The 17,369-nt window shown below is 40.7% G+C and overlaps 1 protein-coding gene and 1 long non-coding RNA gene across 2 annotated transcripts; both read left to right on the forward strand.

Moving 5' to 3' along the window:
* Positions 1 to 420: 420 nt before the first annotated feature.
* Positions 421 to 2,967, forward strand: LOC148368666 (uncharacterized). Its single transcript, XR_015849951.1, has 3 exons — positions 421 to 501; positions 1,407 to 1,504; positions 2,811 to 2,967. It is a non-coding gene; the product is annotated as an uncharacterized LOC148368666 (long non-coding RNA).
* Positions 2,968 to 15,580: 12,613 nt separating this feature from the next.
* LOC148368667 (golgin subfamily A member 7-like) lies at positions 15,581 to 16,268 on the forward strand. Its single transcript, XM_088329777.1, has one exon. It carries the CDS (start codon positions 15,597 to 15,599, stop codon positions 16,026 to 16,028), a length of 432 nt encoding a protein of 143 aa, XP_088185903.1. The 5' UTR covers positions 15,581 to 15,596; the 3' UTR covers positions 16,029 to 16,268.
* The last annotated feature ends 1,101 nt before the right edge of the window (positions 16,269 to 17,369 follow it).

Here is a 17,369-nt window from a genome sequence, read left to right on the forward strand (position 1 = left end):
TCTTTGTGATTATGGGCTATACAAATAAAAATGACTTGGCTTGACCATTACCATTGAATGTGTTCTCACTTACTGATATGGATGAGAGTTAGTTACTTTGTTGATCACTGGGAAAAAAAAACAATGGCGTCTTTTTTATTTGCCAAGATAAAATTGGACAGTTTTCTGCGTCACACTAGACAAGTTCTCCCGACACTGGTTGAAAAACACTGGCCTAACCTGATTATAAAGAAAGATAATCGAATCAGAATCACCAACCAATCGATAAGAAACAAAAATAACGCCGTTTCCAGTTTATTGTAATCAAGATTTCATTTTTTTCCTATCCAACTTTAACGACTTGTCCTATTCAAATACAGGCAAATTGACGTTTTTGTCTGTGTTTTTCACGTATCAGTCTTGTATTTGAATTGCAGGTGCTCTCTGATGTGTGTTTGCCTAGGAAAATCACTACAGAACTGCCTTCACATATCCCACTAACCAGCAACCAGCAGAATACAGGTGAGCGTATGACAATTTGTTGTCTGATCACTTTTAATTTTATGTATATATTTTATTGCCCAACATTCTTTAATGGACTGAATCCTTCATTTTTGCTGTACCAGTGTTTTTTAAAGTGGGAAAAATAATGTGAAGTTTGCCTTCAGCAGATCTTATGACTTTTTTGCTGCTGTGGTAAGATGTGAAGTAGTCACTTTACAGAAAAGATGAGATGGTTCAGATTACCATAGAAGGAACAATGATGAACTCTGTGCAACTGAAAGAGCTTGGGGCAGAAGTTTTGCTGAAACACTGCGTTGACTTTGAACTTTCTTCCTTTTTGTTGCTGTAAGAGTTCCCGTAGAATGTAAAAGGTTTGTTTTTCTTCTCTAATGACGAGCATTCCATCTAAAAATAAACTCCTATTTAATACTTATATAGATTACTCAGTAAACAGAACTTTTAATGTGTTTGCGTGATATTATTTGGTTGATGCTTTTCCATGGCACTCAGCATACTTCAGCAAATCACACTGGCCCTTGGCTATATTCTTTTTACTTTCCATTTCAGTTGAATGGCTAGCATTATGAATTCTTTTGATAGGGTTTTTTTCTGTAAAGAAAGACGAACCTCTTTGATATGTTGCCTGTTTCATCTGGTGGCTGTATTGTGCTTCGAAAATGCAATGAGGAGATGTTGTAGAGAACCCTTAAACCAGATGTCGGGATTTACTTTAATGTGCGTGCTAATCTGAAGTCTTTAATCATTAAGGTAAGTTTATGTTTTAAGATTGTGCAACATCATTCTACAGTCTACGGAATATGTTCAACAGTTTTGGTCATCCTTCAAAACGGGAGTAAATAACTGGGTCATTGTATACCAATCCTCAATTTGTCAAGAAAATTGTATTTTCGTTTTCTCTTCAGGCACTTGGGGATGTTTGAAGTAAGCGGGTCACCAATCAGCATTGAAACTTTTTCACTCTGTGACCAGGCCATGGACGATTCAATATTATCTGAAAAAGGTAAGCAGCTGATTCTTATAGTGCATGAACACACAATTTTGACTGAGACCTCAGTTTTGGTTTACAACACTTCTCACGGGCGACAGAGTGGGGCATGTATTCAGCGTTTCATTGAAATTTGGTTTGAGATTTAGGTCAAGTAATATTGTGCCTGTGCATTTTTGGTTACTACCCACTTCTTAAAAACATGCGTGCGAGGCTGGTATAGGGTCCAGCACATAAGTACACCGGAAAGGATCGATTCCAACAAATACATTTAGTCATGGATTGAGTCAGGAATTGATGGTCAGATGGATTGACTGTCAAACAGAACAACATACATCGCACACAGAACAATCATATGAAACTTTTCTGTATCCAGTGGACCCTGTCATGGGTAGAAAATAAATTGAATCAGTTTAGTATGGTTTACACTAGTCTTGTGAGAATGAAGATTTGAATCAGATTGTACTACATGGGTGATTGTGTAGGGTCACTAATACTAATACATTACGCCTGAGTTGTTTCTGGACTTTTAACTCATTCAGTGCCATAAAATATAAATATGTTCCTTGAGAGCCAATGTAAATGTAAAAATGTGTTTTTTGTTTTGTTAAAAAAAAACTTCTAAAGGCTTTGGAACTGCTAATCAGTAGATAACAAGCCTCCTGGAATTAATTTAATATGATAATTTACCACTGGATGGCAGAAATGGTGTTGATCAGATCTTTGTCCACACATTGATGAGCCCCCACTTCTTTGTGCTTCTTTGCTTCCTCTATCCAGCGATTGAGAGTATGTGGGCAGCCCCTGCGTGACCGAAATTGTGTAATAATGTCACAAGAAACATCAGGCTCTGAAAAGTTCTTTCAAAGTCCATTCCTAAGTTCAGTGTCCTTGCAACAAAATGTTATTTCACGAGCAAAGTACCTTTGTGTTTATGGAACACATTGTCTAGATATTGGAGGTATCACAAATATATGAAAAAAACAAAGAAAGATGTGGGTTCAAGCTTTCTTTTGATATGTCCTCCTATGCCCAAATAGCAACAGAACTCCATTTTCGGTAAAAATTGGCTGGCACCCACACTTCCCATTTGAGAGAAACATTGGCATTGCAAACATTCGACTGGCATTCATTGAGTTAATAGTGCTGTCCATAATTTGAAATTTTGCTACTCTCTGCCGCCATCTCCTGGCCTAAAGTCATGATCGCAGCCTCTGTCAACTCACTCCTCAAATACTAATAAATTATTCTACTTTTTTTCTTCTATTGAGGGTTTGGGTTGGTGTTTGGACTGTATTTTTCTTACTATTACCATTTTCAGGCTACACTGACGAAAGGACAAGCACGAAACCCCTCTCCAACCCCCCTTTTCTGCTTACCAATGTGAGGCGCATCCCTGAACAGCAGTGCTAAAAGAAGGATAAAACCAGATGGGCGCCGTGGAAACATCTTTATAAAGGCTCTTTGAAAATAGTCTATTTTCAACTTATTTCAGTCACCACAAACAAAGCACCCAACGTTTAACAAAAGTTATTGATGAGAATTATGTTTGATCATATTCTCTTCTATGGGCAGAACGGCAGGGCAGTGGTTAGCATGTGTGCGGCACAGTTCTGAGGTCATGAGATCGAACCTCCTGTGTGGAGTTTGCATGTTCTCCCCGTACTTGCGTGGGTTTCCTCCGGGCACTCCGGTTTCCTACCACATTCCAAAAACATGCAGGTTAGGTTAATTGGCCGGAGCAAATTGTCCCTAGGTGTGAAAGAGCGAGTGACTTGTCTGTCTCTGTGTGCCCTGCGACTGGCTGGCAACCAGTTCTGGATGTCCCCTGCCCACTGCCCGAAGATAGCTGGGATGTCCTCCAGCACCCCCGCGACCCTACTGAGGATAAGCGGTGCAGATAATGGATGGATATTCTGTTCTATATTATAGTTTGTAATCAAAATAAAGTATGTGATAGAAAAAAAACTATGTGGATATATAATTGAAGGACCACATTTCCCATTACTACACCCAATGCAACAACATAGGATAACAAGCCCTCAAAAACATTCCTTTTTTTCCTGTTTTTATTTCTTTCAAAATTCAAAATTATTATTGCACAAAGGGTCTATCTTTGAACTCCCTGCTGCATCTGAACAGTCAATTAATGAATAACACAACTCCATCTGCATGGTGAACCTATCCACGCAAATGGGACCCAAGCCACACTCGCAATGAAAAATAATGGAAAAGTGGCATCTCTGAGGAATAGGTGCACTGATTGGATGAATAATGTAAGGTCTGACTGGCACCTGCATCTGAACAGCTGCGATTTCTCTCTGATTGGACTTCAAATTGCAATTATTTTCTGTATCAATAGCAGAAAGTGATGAGACTATTTTTTTCCCCGGATCCCAATCGACACGCACTGTTCACGGTCCGGCATATTAAAGAAAAAAAAAAAGCGCTTGTTTTTCCAGAAGGCCGAGTTGATCATGGCGTGGGGGCGACAGCTGCGCTACAAATCAGGACCCATTTACTTGTGACAGAGTCATTAAAGCCTGCTCATCTCATAAAGCACAATGCACATGGTCAAATACCACTCACTCCATTCACACTCATAACTCAGCCTATTGGGCACACACTCACAGATCCCATTACCATTGCACACAAAGTTAAACAGAGCATGCAAGCTAGAATGGCTTAAGGATGATAATAATGGTCATGTCACAGAGGTAAGGACATATATTTGGTGCGTAAAAGCAGTGGTACTCCGTGTCACACTGTGTGTAATTGCTGCTTTGGAATCCATGCAATATGATTTTTCTGTATCTAAGTGTTGTGTTTTTGTTGTTGTTAACATTCAAAGGGATTGTCTGAAACTCATAACAAAAAGTTACTGGAGACCAGGGCAGCCCAGCCATAAAGTTGCCTTCCCCATCTTTCACAACTTAAAACATAATAAGACAACTAATCTAAAAAAAAAAAAACATTGTTGCAAAGTATTAAGGCTTGATAATCAGAATATATAACAGAACAACACTTTGAAATTAAGTTTATTATAAATCTACTTATTACATTCACTGCATGTATATGACATCGCTGTTTTCCATCTGCCATCAGTATGTACCTGTATTTACTCATCTTTATTCATGCAATGTTTGCGTTGCGTCGTCATGCTGCGTTTACGTTTTGTAGTGTCATACAGCTTGTTAGCTTCTTTTGAATCTTTCTTCTGGGGCTGAGGTTTTGGCTTGATTCCTAATCACTTATCCATTTTTCTTATGTTCCCTGTGTGTCTACTTTGGAAAATGACATGCAAATGCACAACCTTATAAAGCTCGGGAGAGTACGGAAGCACAAAGTTTGTCAGGGGACCGGACCAGATCGGAGGCAGGAGGCAGGAAGGGTGAATTCATTCGCGTTAACGATCAGTTACTTTTATTAAGGAAATAAAAGTCGTCCAACACTCAGGGACAGGAAACAAAAACAGGCTTACAGGCAAACAGGAACTCAGACTAGGAATACTCACAAAACAGGCTTTTACTCAGAACGGGCAAGTCCAGGTTTCCTCAAGTCAAACAGAACAGAATAATGCAAAGTAATGCAATGAACCCGCAACCGGCAATCCCCAAAACCTGCCCTTAAGAAGCACACACGCAAATTAGAAAATCTGCTAGAGCCGGTGCCAAGGGGGCGGGGCCAGCCAGTCGCCACGGCGACCATGCTGGACATGACAAAGTTATTCGATGCAGGCTTCTGATTGGCTGCCGAGTATGCAAACAAGTATCAAAACGAACCGAAACTCAGAAATTTCCAAACCGAACGAAGATTTCGAAATCGTAATAGAGCAAATGTTTGATTTGAAAATAAATCTTTCGTTTATCTCATCTCACCTCATTAGCTGCACCGCTTATCCTCAGTAGGGTCGCGGGGGTGCTGGAGCCCATCCCAGCAATCATCGGGCAGTGGGCAGGGGACACCCTGAACTGGTTGCCAGCCAATCGCAGGGCACACGGGGACAGACAACTCACTCGCTCAGTCACACCTAGGGACAATTTGGACCGGCCAATTCACCTGAAATGCATGTCTTTGGAATGTGGAAGGAAACCAGAGTGCCCGGAGGAAACCCACGCAAGCACGGGGAGAACATACAAATTCCGCACTGTAAGGCCGGTAGCTGGTTCCCATGACCTCAGAACTGTGCCGCACACGTGCTAACCACTGCACCGCCGTGCTGTCTTCTGTTTATTTTATTTTATTTTTTAATTTTTTTTATAACAGTTGTCAGCCACCCGGGCAGAGATGTTTTGTAAATTGTACGGCCGACATAAAAGATGCACGCCCTGGGCGTCCGGGCAGACGTTATTTCCGACACTGCTATAACATGTACTACCAGAGTTTGGCAAAATAATTGCAAAACTTGTATTCTACTGCTGAAAAACATACATTGGCACAGCTGGAATTTTGCTTGTGTCTCTTTATGATTTACATGATATTGTTTCCTTAAAAAGTTGTGAATTGGATTCTTCAATATTGTTATAATGCAGCCACATCAGCCATCAACAAGAGGTTTTCCACATTAGAAAATGTGTTAAAGAATTCGGAGTTTTGACTAGTCTCCCTAGTCTTGAAGACAAAGAGCTGAAAGAACAATGTGAGGCACTAGGCACCACACGGTCCTATGAAGGCCGCTCAGATTTAGACTGTAAACAACTTGTGCGGGAAATCAAGAGCTTCCCTGACCTGCCATCAAAAACCCTAAGCCTCTTTGAGCTGACCACCTTCCTAGATGATAAGGATCTATCTGAGATCTACCCCAGTTTTTGGACTGCCTTCAGGATTGCACTCATCGCCACTGCATAGCAACCCGAGTTTTTGGAAATTTCCAAACTAACCAGTTTAAGATACCTCAGTAAAATAGAATTAGAATTAGTCTTAAATGTCATTGATATCAACGTTGTGAAACGTTGTATGCATCACGATTAGACATGGCACTCCATGGTAAAAAATGTAATGTAGAGATAATGAAGGGAAAAAGGATAAAAGGATACCAGAATGAATAAGCAAAACAATAACTAAAACTTAGTGCTTGGAAAAACTGGCCCAAGTTATAAAATAATAATAGTCTGATGAAGACTAGTGAATTGTCACAATAGTGCAATAAAAATAAGCCCAACAAAATGTAACAACAGCAATTCAAAAATATGTATATTTAATTCACAAGGTATCTGTTGTGTAGTGGTTAGCACATTTGCCTAACATGCAAAAGGTTCCCGGTTTAAAGCCGGGTGAAAGCAAATGTTAGACCAACCAAATTATATTTATACAAATATATAAATATATATATATATATATATATATATATATATATATATATATATATAAATATATATTTCTTGGGAAATTATAGCCCAAGAAATGGTGCCCCATATGACCTGTGTGGTTAAGGGGTCCACATCCACATGCACATTCACATAATTGAGATAAGGTGTGCGACTTGATACATTTTCTTCTATCTTTATTCTATTATCTGTTGAGTAGAAGGTAGGGGTAAATCATTTTGCTAACTAATTGTTTGAGAATATCCTCTCATGTTTGTCAGGACCAGAACGGAAACAGGACCCAATTGCGTTACGTTGCTCACAAGTTTTATTAAAGGAAAGAGGAAGGGCTGCGCCCAAAATCCGGGGTTCACTAGGCGGGGGAAGCAGGTCGCTCTCGTACTCGGATTGTGATCCGAACACGGAAGTGGATCTTCGGTGTCAAGGATGGAAAAACAGGTCGATAGCCGGGACATGAGAGCAAAAACGTGGTCGGGTCAGAAACGAGTCGTAAGCTGGGACGGGAGAGCAGATGTGGTCAGGATCAAAACGGGTCGTAGCCAGAGACAGACCGGGGCAAAAACAGGATAGGTGGGAGTCAGGGTCGAAAAAGGCTTGCCTAGTATTCACTGAGGTTTGCAGACGGACTGACACCGGAGGACATACGGAACTGGGTTTAAAAACTGACAGGGGGCCAATCAGAACCTGCTGCAGTTGGTGCCAAATGAGCGGGCACAGCTGTGTCACATCAGTAATCATGACAATGTTATATCCAAAAAATCCACTGGCAGATCATTTTGCACCATTTTCAGTGTCATTCGTTGTATTTTTCTAGAAAAAAAAAGTTCTAAACATGGTAAAAGTAGGGGAAAAGTGAAGATATGACAAAACATAAGAAACTAAAATGACATTAGTTTCCAAAAGAATTTATATTGTAATGAGATCAACTGTCCATTGTCAACTTTGTTATTGCCTTTATTGTGTGCGTTTGTGTGTGTGTATCCCGGAACCATTTCCTGTGGTGTGTCTTGGGCAAGTACAGCCCATCCCTCTCCAGGCCGACACATGTTCCCACCCTGTCTTGAATGACAGTTTATAAAACATTTTTAAATCCAAATGTAGGAGAGAATTACATTTTTTTCCCTATGGGCTTTGTGCGGGGAAAAAACGTTTTTAGGAAAAGCCATGTAAGTCAAGTTATTGTCAATCAGTGTCTGGTAGTGAAGGGAAGTCTTGTAGTTGCATTCCTCTGCAGGATCAGCAGATGTCACTGTTTTTCAGGATTCAGTGTCAGTTTTTTTGTCCACCAGTTCATAATGTGCTCTAACCTACTATTGTTATTGTTATTGTTGCACCTTACATAGAAAGCAGGTATTTATAGTAACAGATAAATACGTAAGTGGGGCTGGACCGGGGGTGTAAAAATACAGCTTGAATACTGCATCTGTTTGCTAAAGCGATTTCCAGACTGAGACAATTAAGTTTCAAATGATTCTCCATTCATTACCTACCGTCGGCCGCCGTTGACTCCTCTCCGATTATTCATAGTTATTAACAGCAGCCGTCGTTCCACTTGCGTGTGTTACACTTTGTTGACTTCAGCCTCATTAAAAGGCCAAATAAATGTGACAAGTTGTGACATTAGACCACAGCTGGAACGAATGTGCCAGCCACTCAGACCAGGGCATAGCTAATTTTTCCTCGCTCAGCTTTCCACTCACGCATTGATTCGTTGCTCACTTATTTTACGGCCAAGGGTTTGATTTGTTTGCGCCAATATTGGAAATGTAGCCGGGTATGTGTTTTGAATTGGATTGCACGCTTTGATGCTGAGATAGATTGTGAACTGTGATTTCATTAAATCCTTCATTAGGATTCATCAACAAGATTGAATCAGAGAAAGGTCACCGTGCAGATGCGCCCCCCACCTTCTTGCTCCATCTCCTCGATGTATACCCTCTTTCCCCAGCTCTCATGTTTACCCCCCATTCCTCCCTGTTTCCACTTTCACACCACAGCACTGTTGACTACGGCTCTCAAACCTCATTTCTTCCTCATGCTCTCTTGAGCTCTCGCTTCCCTCGGTGGCCCTTGCCTGGGACACATTTGCGGTGGAATCGGGGCAAAATGATCATCATGGGCCTGCGAGAGAAACACAAGGTGAAAGTGACATTAGCGTCCCCCAACAAACGCCTCCGCACAGTCACAGAGGCAGGCGCCAGCGGTACGCCGGTGCCACAAATCATTTGTATGCTCTCATTTATGGAGCGGCCCGTGATGTTGCTTACTGCTTAGCGAACAGATGACTTTCAGAAGGAAGAGCGAATTGGAAGAGATGGGTTGACGAGGGAAACAGAAGGGGGGCTGATGAGCGTGAGGCAAGGGGAGGTGTGGCAATTTGCCGGCGTGAGGAGTTGGATCTGAAATTGAGGGAGAAAATGTGTGCACCATATGTCAAGTTGTACAAAAGAGAGTCACTGTGAGCCCATACATACTCTGAGTGCATTGCCACAATTTCAGTTTCAGAAAGGAGCAGTTTGCGTTTAATAAATAACCTTTTACCTTTGTCGGTTATTATTGCAGTTCCCCAATACCAGGAGATTATAAATGTGCTGAACATATTGTCTGCCGCAGTTTGGTCATCTTTGTCTCCCTCACATGTTCAAACACATACACCCTTCCCCCCATCACTACCCAGTGTGAGACATCATGATCCTTCTGGTACACTGAATATATTCTTCATGCAGGCTGAGCATTGGTCCATGCAGGTGAACATGTGACACAGTATGAAAAGATTGTTATTTCACCTCTGCGCACACACATTGCAATCACCGGGCTCATAAAACAACTATAATCATAGCTACAAATGCGTACATGTACACACTTATAGAAATAACACATACTTCCCCCCATTTATTTTGAGTCACACACACATTTTCATAAACACTTAAATATATGCGCATATATGGACAAATACATACATGCAAACATTGTTTTCCATACAAATTGACTTTGATCCCACTGGGACACACACGCACACGCACACGAACAAGGTTGGTTTTGCGTAAATATAGAGTAGAGACACTTTGGCATAGTGACCTGCGCAGGAACCCATACACTTTGCTTGCTAGTTCCACAGGGCTTTGTGTTTTCAGGAAATCCATGAAGTATTCATGGTCCAGTCGCAGGGCTCTTTAAAGCATGCAGGATATTCCACAATGCAGTGTGGAAGTACACACAAGCAGCTCTGTGGGACGCAAAATGTTAAGCAATACACATGTTATATTTGACACGATTTATATTCATGGAGAACACTGTATTTCCTTAAATGCTGTCAATCTTCTGAATTCTAATGTTTTCATCTTATTTTTGTGAGTGTATATATATACATATATGTGTGTGTGCAGTATCTATATATATATATATATATATATATATATATATATATATGTGTGCAGTATCTATATATATATATATATATATATATATATATATATATATATATATATATATATATGTGTGTGCAGTATCTATATATACAATGTGTGTGTATATGTAATATATATTATAATATATATTTATGATTTAAAGGTCGCATTTGTGTGTGGGGGTTGGATGAAAGGGGGACCTTTTCATGCTTGGCTGCCTTTGAGAAATAAGTCCTTTTTCCTCATTATCTGAATGCCGTTTGAGAGTTGACTGTCTTGCGCACACAAACACATTCGTGCACACTTGCACGTACTCGCACACACACAATGCTGAATGTGACCCACATTTATTGGATCTAGCCTTGCAGAGCCTCCAGGGACTTCCACGGGTGGGGTGTCCCTTTCAGGGCGCATCATGGCTGGCGCTTGATTCAAAGCTTGGTAACATCTGATCTTCAGTTTCCATATTTGAGAGGATTGGGATGATCACTCATTTTTTCGTTTCATTTGGATCAATCCTGTTGCTGAGAGTCCTCAGAGATGGAAGTGTTGGTGGGCGATCTGACAAATTAGATCATTAAGATCTTTAAAGAGATTGTGATCTTAAAAAAGTACAAGATTGTTAGATTGTCTTTGCTTTTTATCTTTGTGTGTTGAAGCAGCGCTATTGTAAGGGATGGAATTCTCTTAAAGCCCCTCTCCGGTCTTCCCTGCAATTTTAAAATCTGTCTGTCTGTACTTAGTTTACGATCATTCTATTCCTATGAGTTTCTAACAATCTTTGATTCATTGTTTCTTTGATTAATTCATTCATTTCCTTTAGGGTCACCTTGGGCTTTTCAAATTATTTACTCTTTGAATTGAATATAGCTGTGACAGAGTGGCTCCGTATGACAGATGGTCATTGTTCTTGCATGCATATGCATTACAATTTCACACTCATTCATACAACAATAACTCAAAAGAAAACTATAATCACTTCTTTACTACTTTCAGAAGACCAAAGGTTCAATCTAAAAACTTTTTAATTGCTGTTTGACGCAATTGTACATGATACCAGCCGGCCAACAAGATGTGGAACTCCACATATGAGAATAGCCTATAAGTCGCTAAACCCAGTTTGGGTTTGATGCACGAACAAGGTTGGTTTTGCATTTTTTTTATTAATAAATAAATAAAATACATTTTCTCCTAGTGAAACATTTGCTCATTTGAGATATAATTTTCTTACAAGGAATCTATTATTTTTTAATATTTTGGATAATAAAAAGTGAAATAAGAAATCGGCGGCATGAGACCCACATTTATTAGATCTAGCCTTGTAATGACATCATGGGATCAAATCCAGCTACCAGCCTTCCTGTGCGGAATTTGCATTTCTCCCCGTGCATGCGTGGGATTCTTCCTGGCACTCCGGTTTCCTTCCACATTCCAAAAACATGCATGTCAGGTTAATTGGCCGGTCCAAATCGTCCCTAGGTGTGAATGAGCGAGCGAATTGTCTGTCCCTGTGTGCCCTGTGCCTGGCTGGCAACCAGTTCAGGGTGTTCCTTGCCCACTGCTCGAAGACAGCTGAGAACGGCTCCAACAACCCCGCGACCCTGCTGAGGATAAGTGGTGCAGATAATGGATAGATGAAACAAGAAATCAAAACAACTATTGATCAATTGAAATGTAGCTATTTCAATCATTTAAAATTTTGGTTGTTTGGATGTTTGGTTGGATTCTTAACCACTCGGGTCATAGGGGCACTATTTCCTGGGGTGTGTATACATTTCTATGGGCATTGTGCCCTGAAATATAATAAAAAAAATGCTCCTTAGTTGACAAAGGTTGATAAACACCTGCTGAGACGGTAGTGGAGTATGTAACAAAACACCTAATGTTTAGATGGAAAAAATATTGGAGCTGAGTTGAATAATATGTATAATCAAGCCAATAAGTCAGTTTATTTTGAGCTTACGCTTTGCTTTCAATAACAGCATTAAGCCCGTGTTTATGTTCCCACGATGATCTTTCACCATGATTATGGGACGTGTTCCATTGAATATCTTTTTAGGTAATTACAAACTGCAGGAGGGGAAATATAATCATACTTAATCTATATTTGATAGAATCTCCTGTGGGTATTGTAGGTCTAGGCCTTGTCAATTAGTCAATAAAATGTTGTTCAAGTATTAAAAAGAGATACCATAATTCAACTAATGTTAATATTTACTATTATTCTGAAGCATTAATAATTTGCCAGAAGATGAACAAGATTGGGGATTCTAAGCCTCGTCTCCCTGGGAACTTTGTGTGCCAATCAGCATATCTAGTTGGGTGATGATTTCTTGTGAACAGCAACTTTTCTGTAATTGACTTCGGGGTGCCGCTGTGCTCAACAAAAAAAACGATCTCTTATATTTCTTGAAACAGGCTGTTAACCACAAACCTTTTTTTCTATGTACCGTATTTTCTGCACTATAGGGCGCACCAGGTTATAGGGCGCACCCCCAAAAAATAGTTTTTGGTCCTATATCTTCCATACATAAGGCGCACCGGATTATAAGGCGCTACAATGGGAACGCCGACAAAACAGTCAGATAGTTCAGTCCAACTTATTACCCCCTTAACATTCCAAAAGCTTGCAAAGAAGCAAATACGTGTCGTAGACACGTGCGGATGCGGTGTCCGTACGATGTCACTCAAATGCATCGTTCCAAATATCATTTGGAAGGTTAAAGTCTTGGGATTCAAGAAATGCCAACCATTCCTTAGTTTCTATTTTCTTTTTCGCTCGCAACTCTACTGTGCATATGACAATAAACACTTGGAATTGAGTTTAATTTAAAAAAAGACCCATCACAGAAACATCGATATCACTATGAAACAAGATACTGGGAAAATATATAGCCGGAGTAGCTCACCGCAGTCGTTGCGTTCAATAATAATGTGCAACCATGGTCCTCTTATATCCGTGAGTGTAGTAAATCCAGGAGAGTAAAATATTTACAAATACAGAATGGTAAATCATGTTTACTCTATGCCGTAGACAACCAAACTTGCTATTCACATTCATCTTTTTCGGCCAATTGCAGGCTTTGTTTTGCCCCTTTAGCCTATGCGAGCCTGTAAATGATAAAAAGGATCTGTCCCTTTACCTCCAAATAACTTTAGCCAATAGTGATCGATTCAAATGATGATTGATACATTGGCTGGGAAATGAAACGCCGGCATATGTATCCCAGCATACACCGCGGACCACATCGCCTACGAGGAAAAATCTAGTCGGCGGCTGCTTGCCTTTGTTGCGAGACCTTGCGACTTAATATAATAATAATAATAATAATAATTTCCTTGTATTGTCATTCTGTGTAACAATGTACACAGAACGAAATGTCGATTGCATCTGACCCGATGCAGCCGCAGCCAAGAGAGGGCGCCGCCGACCACTTTTTAAGTCTTAGGAATGACTCGGCCGGGGCGCGAACCCGAACCTCCCAGTCTCAAAGCGGGCGCCTTACCATCTAGGCTATTGATCCATATATAAGGCGCGCTGTATTATAAGGCGCATGGTCAGTTTTTGAAAAAAATAAAGGCTTTTAGGTGCGCCTTATAGTGCGGAAAATACGGTAATCTTATTTCTTTAAACAAAAATTATATCCTTAAAAACACATGGACAAATCCCTATACTTTATAAACTTTCACAGCAACATTTTTTTAATGATTTCATCAAATTGCACATTGCACAAAAGCCTTTTTTGCAAACATATCTGCACCGCTCACCTGCAGTTTGCAGGATTAAGTATACAATTATGTTATTCATATCATTTTAACATGAGCAAAAAATAAAATAAAATCACATGCTCCAGATCCCTTTGTGTCTCATTGGAGTCATTGTCCAGTCACTGGAGTTCCCTTTAATCCTCAAGGAAAGATGACAAGTGAATGCAATATGATCAGATACTGTGGTAAACACCGATGACAACAACAGAGAAAGACGACTTCTTAGGTCTGTTTTTCATTCCGTCCCTATTCTTCACAGTCTGGTTCATTATGGGAATGTCAAAAGTGCCCTGACACTGTCGTCTAGAAATATAGATCTTACACCACATTTTATACGACATAGCACTCATTTTTCTTTTCCTTGAGCGCAGTGGGAAATATGTGCTCGTCTTTGTAATCTCTATCTAACTCTGTGGTAGTCGCCCTTTTGAACAGTCACATGATCCGGAAGCACGTGACCCAGATGACTTGGAGTCAAGCTCAAAACAACGCAGCAGAAAACTGGTTCAGGTGTGCGTAGAACTGTGCGGTTGGCGTTCTGAAACCAATGGCGTCGAGGACTAATTACCCACACTAATGATGTTAAGTGTGCATGGGACATTAGCCTGCATTCAGGACTTTTTCTTCAATAAGCCGGTTCTACTGAATCATTTTCTTTCCCACTCCACAAAATAAAAACAATTCATAATCCCTGAATTTTTGGTATTTCTATATATGTAGTAGACAAGATAATTTAGCCATAAAATTGTTACAAGTACACATCTGCATATCATTCCAACTTTGGCAACAAACAAACAAACAAAGAAACAGAAAATACACATGTCCATGCACATACTCCAATGCTAATGTCATCTATTGCAGCAGATGTGCAATTCAACTTCTTTGGGACTAAAACAGTCTTAAACCATGCTTTGGAAAAACACAACATGAGTGTGAAAAAGCCAAAACAAAGGACATTTACAATTTTTATAGTCCAACTCTAAGATTTTTTTTTTTACAATTATACGCTAGCTAATGAAATGAAATGAAATGATCTGCATTTCTATAGCGCTTTTCAAGTCAATGACTTCCCAAAGCGCTTTACATTGTGCTTCACATTTCCCAATAGCGGCCGTGATCTGTGCAGCCATGTAAGGCGCTAACCTGCTTATTGGGGGTATTGGGGGTTAAGTGTCTTACCCAAGGACACTTCGGCATGTAACACGGACAAGCCGGGATTCGAACTGGGATCCCTTAATCCTAAAACGATCGCTCTACCTCCTGAGCTACTCCAAGCATTTTCTTATGTTTTCCCTTTAAGAATGCTTGGCCAAATCACTGTTTAAAGAATGGAATTTAGAGTGGGTAAAAAACACATAACTGGTATTTTGTGATTGTAAACTAGCTCATTTATATTTACATTATTTACATTTATGGTATTGCTTAAATACTTAAGGGTAACAAAACGTCAATAAGAGGGCTACACAAACAGAATTCTGCAGGCCACTAATGGTCCCGGGGCCATATAATTGCAATTTTATTTCTTGACTTGCATATTTAACATCTTTCGAACTGTGTCCAAATGAACTCCTTTCTTGTTTTGGCATCGTGAGACTCGTCAGAAATATGGCAGAGACTCATAGTTTGCACCCTATCAGGCCACAAGCTGCAGTTTCTGCCAAAGTCTTCATACAGAGGGATTATACTAATGGCACTGTGTGCCAATTTCAAACCAAGTTCCCTTCTGAGCTGGAGACAAGGATCGACAAGCAACAGTTTGAGGAGACGGTGCGGACTCTCAATAATCTCTACGCCGAAGCTGAGAAACTTGGAAGTCACTCATATATCGAAGGTTGTCTGGCCTGCCTGACGGCTTATACCGTCTTCTTGTGCATGGAGACACATTACGAGAAGGTCTTAAAAAAGATTGCAAAGTATGTACAGGAGCAGAATGACAAGATGTACGCACCCAGAGGTCTTTTGCTCACCGACCCCATCGAAAGAGGCCTCCGAGTTATTGAGATCACTATCTTTGAAGAGAGAAGCCTGACCAGATAGATGTTATTGAGGAGCTGCTTTGTTAGCGGGAGGTTCTTTCAGGCCATCACACTCGCTGAAAAGAACCCCGCACATCTGAAATACCGCGTCTCCACAATCGTTACATTTTGTTTTTCCGTCAACGCGTTCGGTTCCAGGATTTGCACCTAATCCCGTCGAGGAACCGTTCGCTTTCAAGCAGAATTGTGCAATTACGAATGTTGTGTTACGAAGCCAAAAGCTAAACTTGTCGAGAATCTGCTATCGATTTGATTTTGTTGGACATTTTTACGGTTTCTCTTTTTGTAATCTCTCCAAGAATAACGGACATGCTGATTGTTGTCAGACTCAGACATTCCAGTCACACCGCCATCGTTTATCCTCTCGATATTGCTTTCGAAACGCCTGGATTTCCAAGTGGAGGTCTTTTCATAAGCACAGAACTGGACTAAGGCTTTTAGCATTCGTCTACTGTGCCTTTGTGTTCCTTCTGGTCATTTCAAATGTAACTCACTTTTAGTGCCTGTTTTTTTGGTCCTCTACGAAGTTGAGTGTAAAGATTTTGAGTCAGATACTCCGAATTAGGTCCGTGAACACTGCATCTCTGGTTAAGAGGGCACAGCAGCGCCTGTACTTCCTGCGGAGGATGAGGAGAGCCCACCTGCCCCCACCATCCCTCATCACATTCTACAGGGGCACCATAGAGAGTATCCTGACCAGCTGTATCTCTGTGTGGTGTGGAGGCTGCAGCGCTACCGACTGGGGTAGTGTGAGGAGGGTAACGAGGACAGCGGAGAAAATAATCGGGACTACACTTCCCTCCATTCAGGACATTGGCCAGAAGCGCTGCTTATCCCATGCTAAGAACATTACCGGGGACCCCTCTCACCCCCATCATGGACTATTCACTCTGCTAGCCTCTGGGAAGAGGTACTGCAGTGTGCGGTGCAGGACCACCAGGCTCCGCAATAGTCTAGTCCCCCTGGCCATTAGACTGTTAAATGGTCAATCTAACATATAGTTAACTAAAATCTAAACGGCTGCTAATTTGACTTTTGCACTAGTGGCAGTTTTTTATAGCTTGCCACTCCTTGCACATTTGATCTCTGCACTATTGTTACTTACAGTGTTATTACTTACAGTGTTATTGTTTACAATATAATGGTACTGTGTACCTGACTTGTTAACCTGACTGCCCATCTTGCACATCTGGTTAGCGTCTCTTCTTGCACTATCGGCACTATGGTAAATAACACAATACAGCTTTATTTATATCTGTACACTGAAGGACACTGAGGGAAACTGTGGGAGTCAGATCCATCGACATTTCGTTCTGTATACACGTGTACTAGAATGACAATA

This window comes from Urocampus carinirostris, chromosome 3, assembly GCF_059441175.1.
Source record: "Urocampus carinirostris isolate Australia breed hairy pipefish chromosome 3, RoL_Ucar_1.0, whole genome shotgun sequence".
NCBI lineage: Eukaryota > Metazoa > Chordata > Actinopteri > Syngnathiformes > Syngnathidae > Urocampus > Urocampus carinirostris.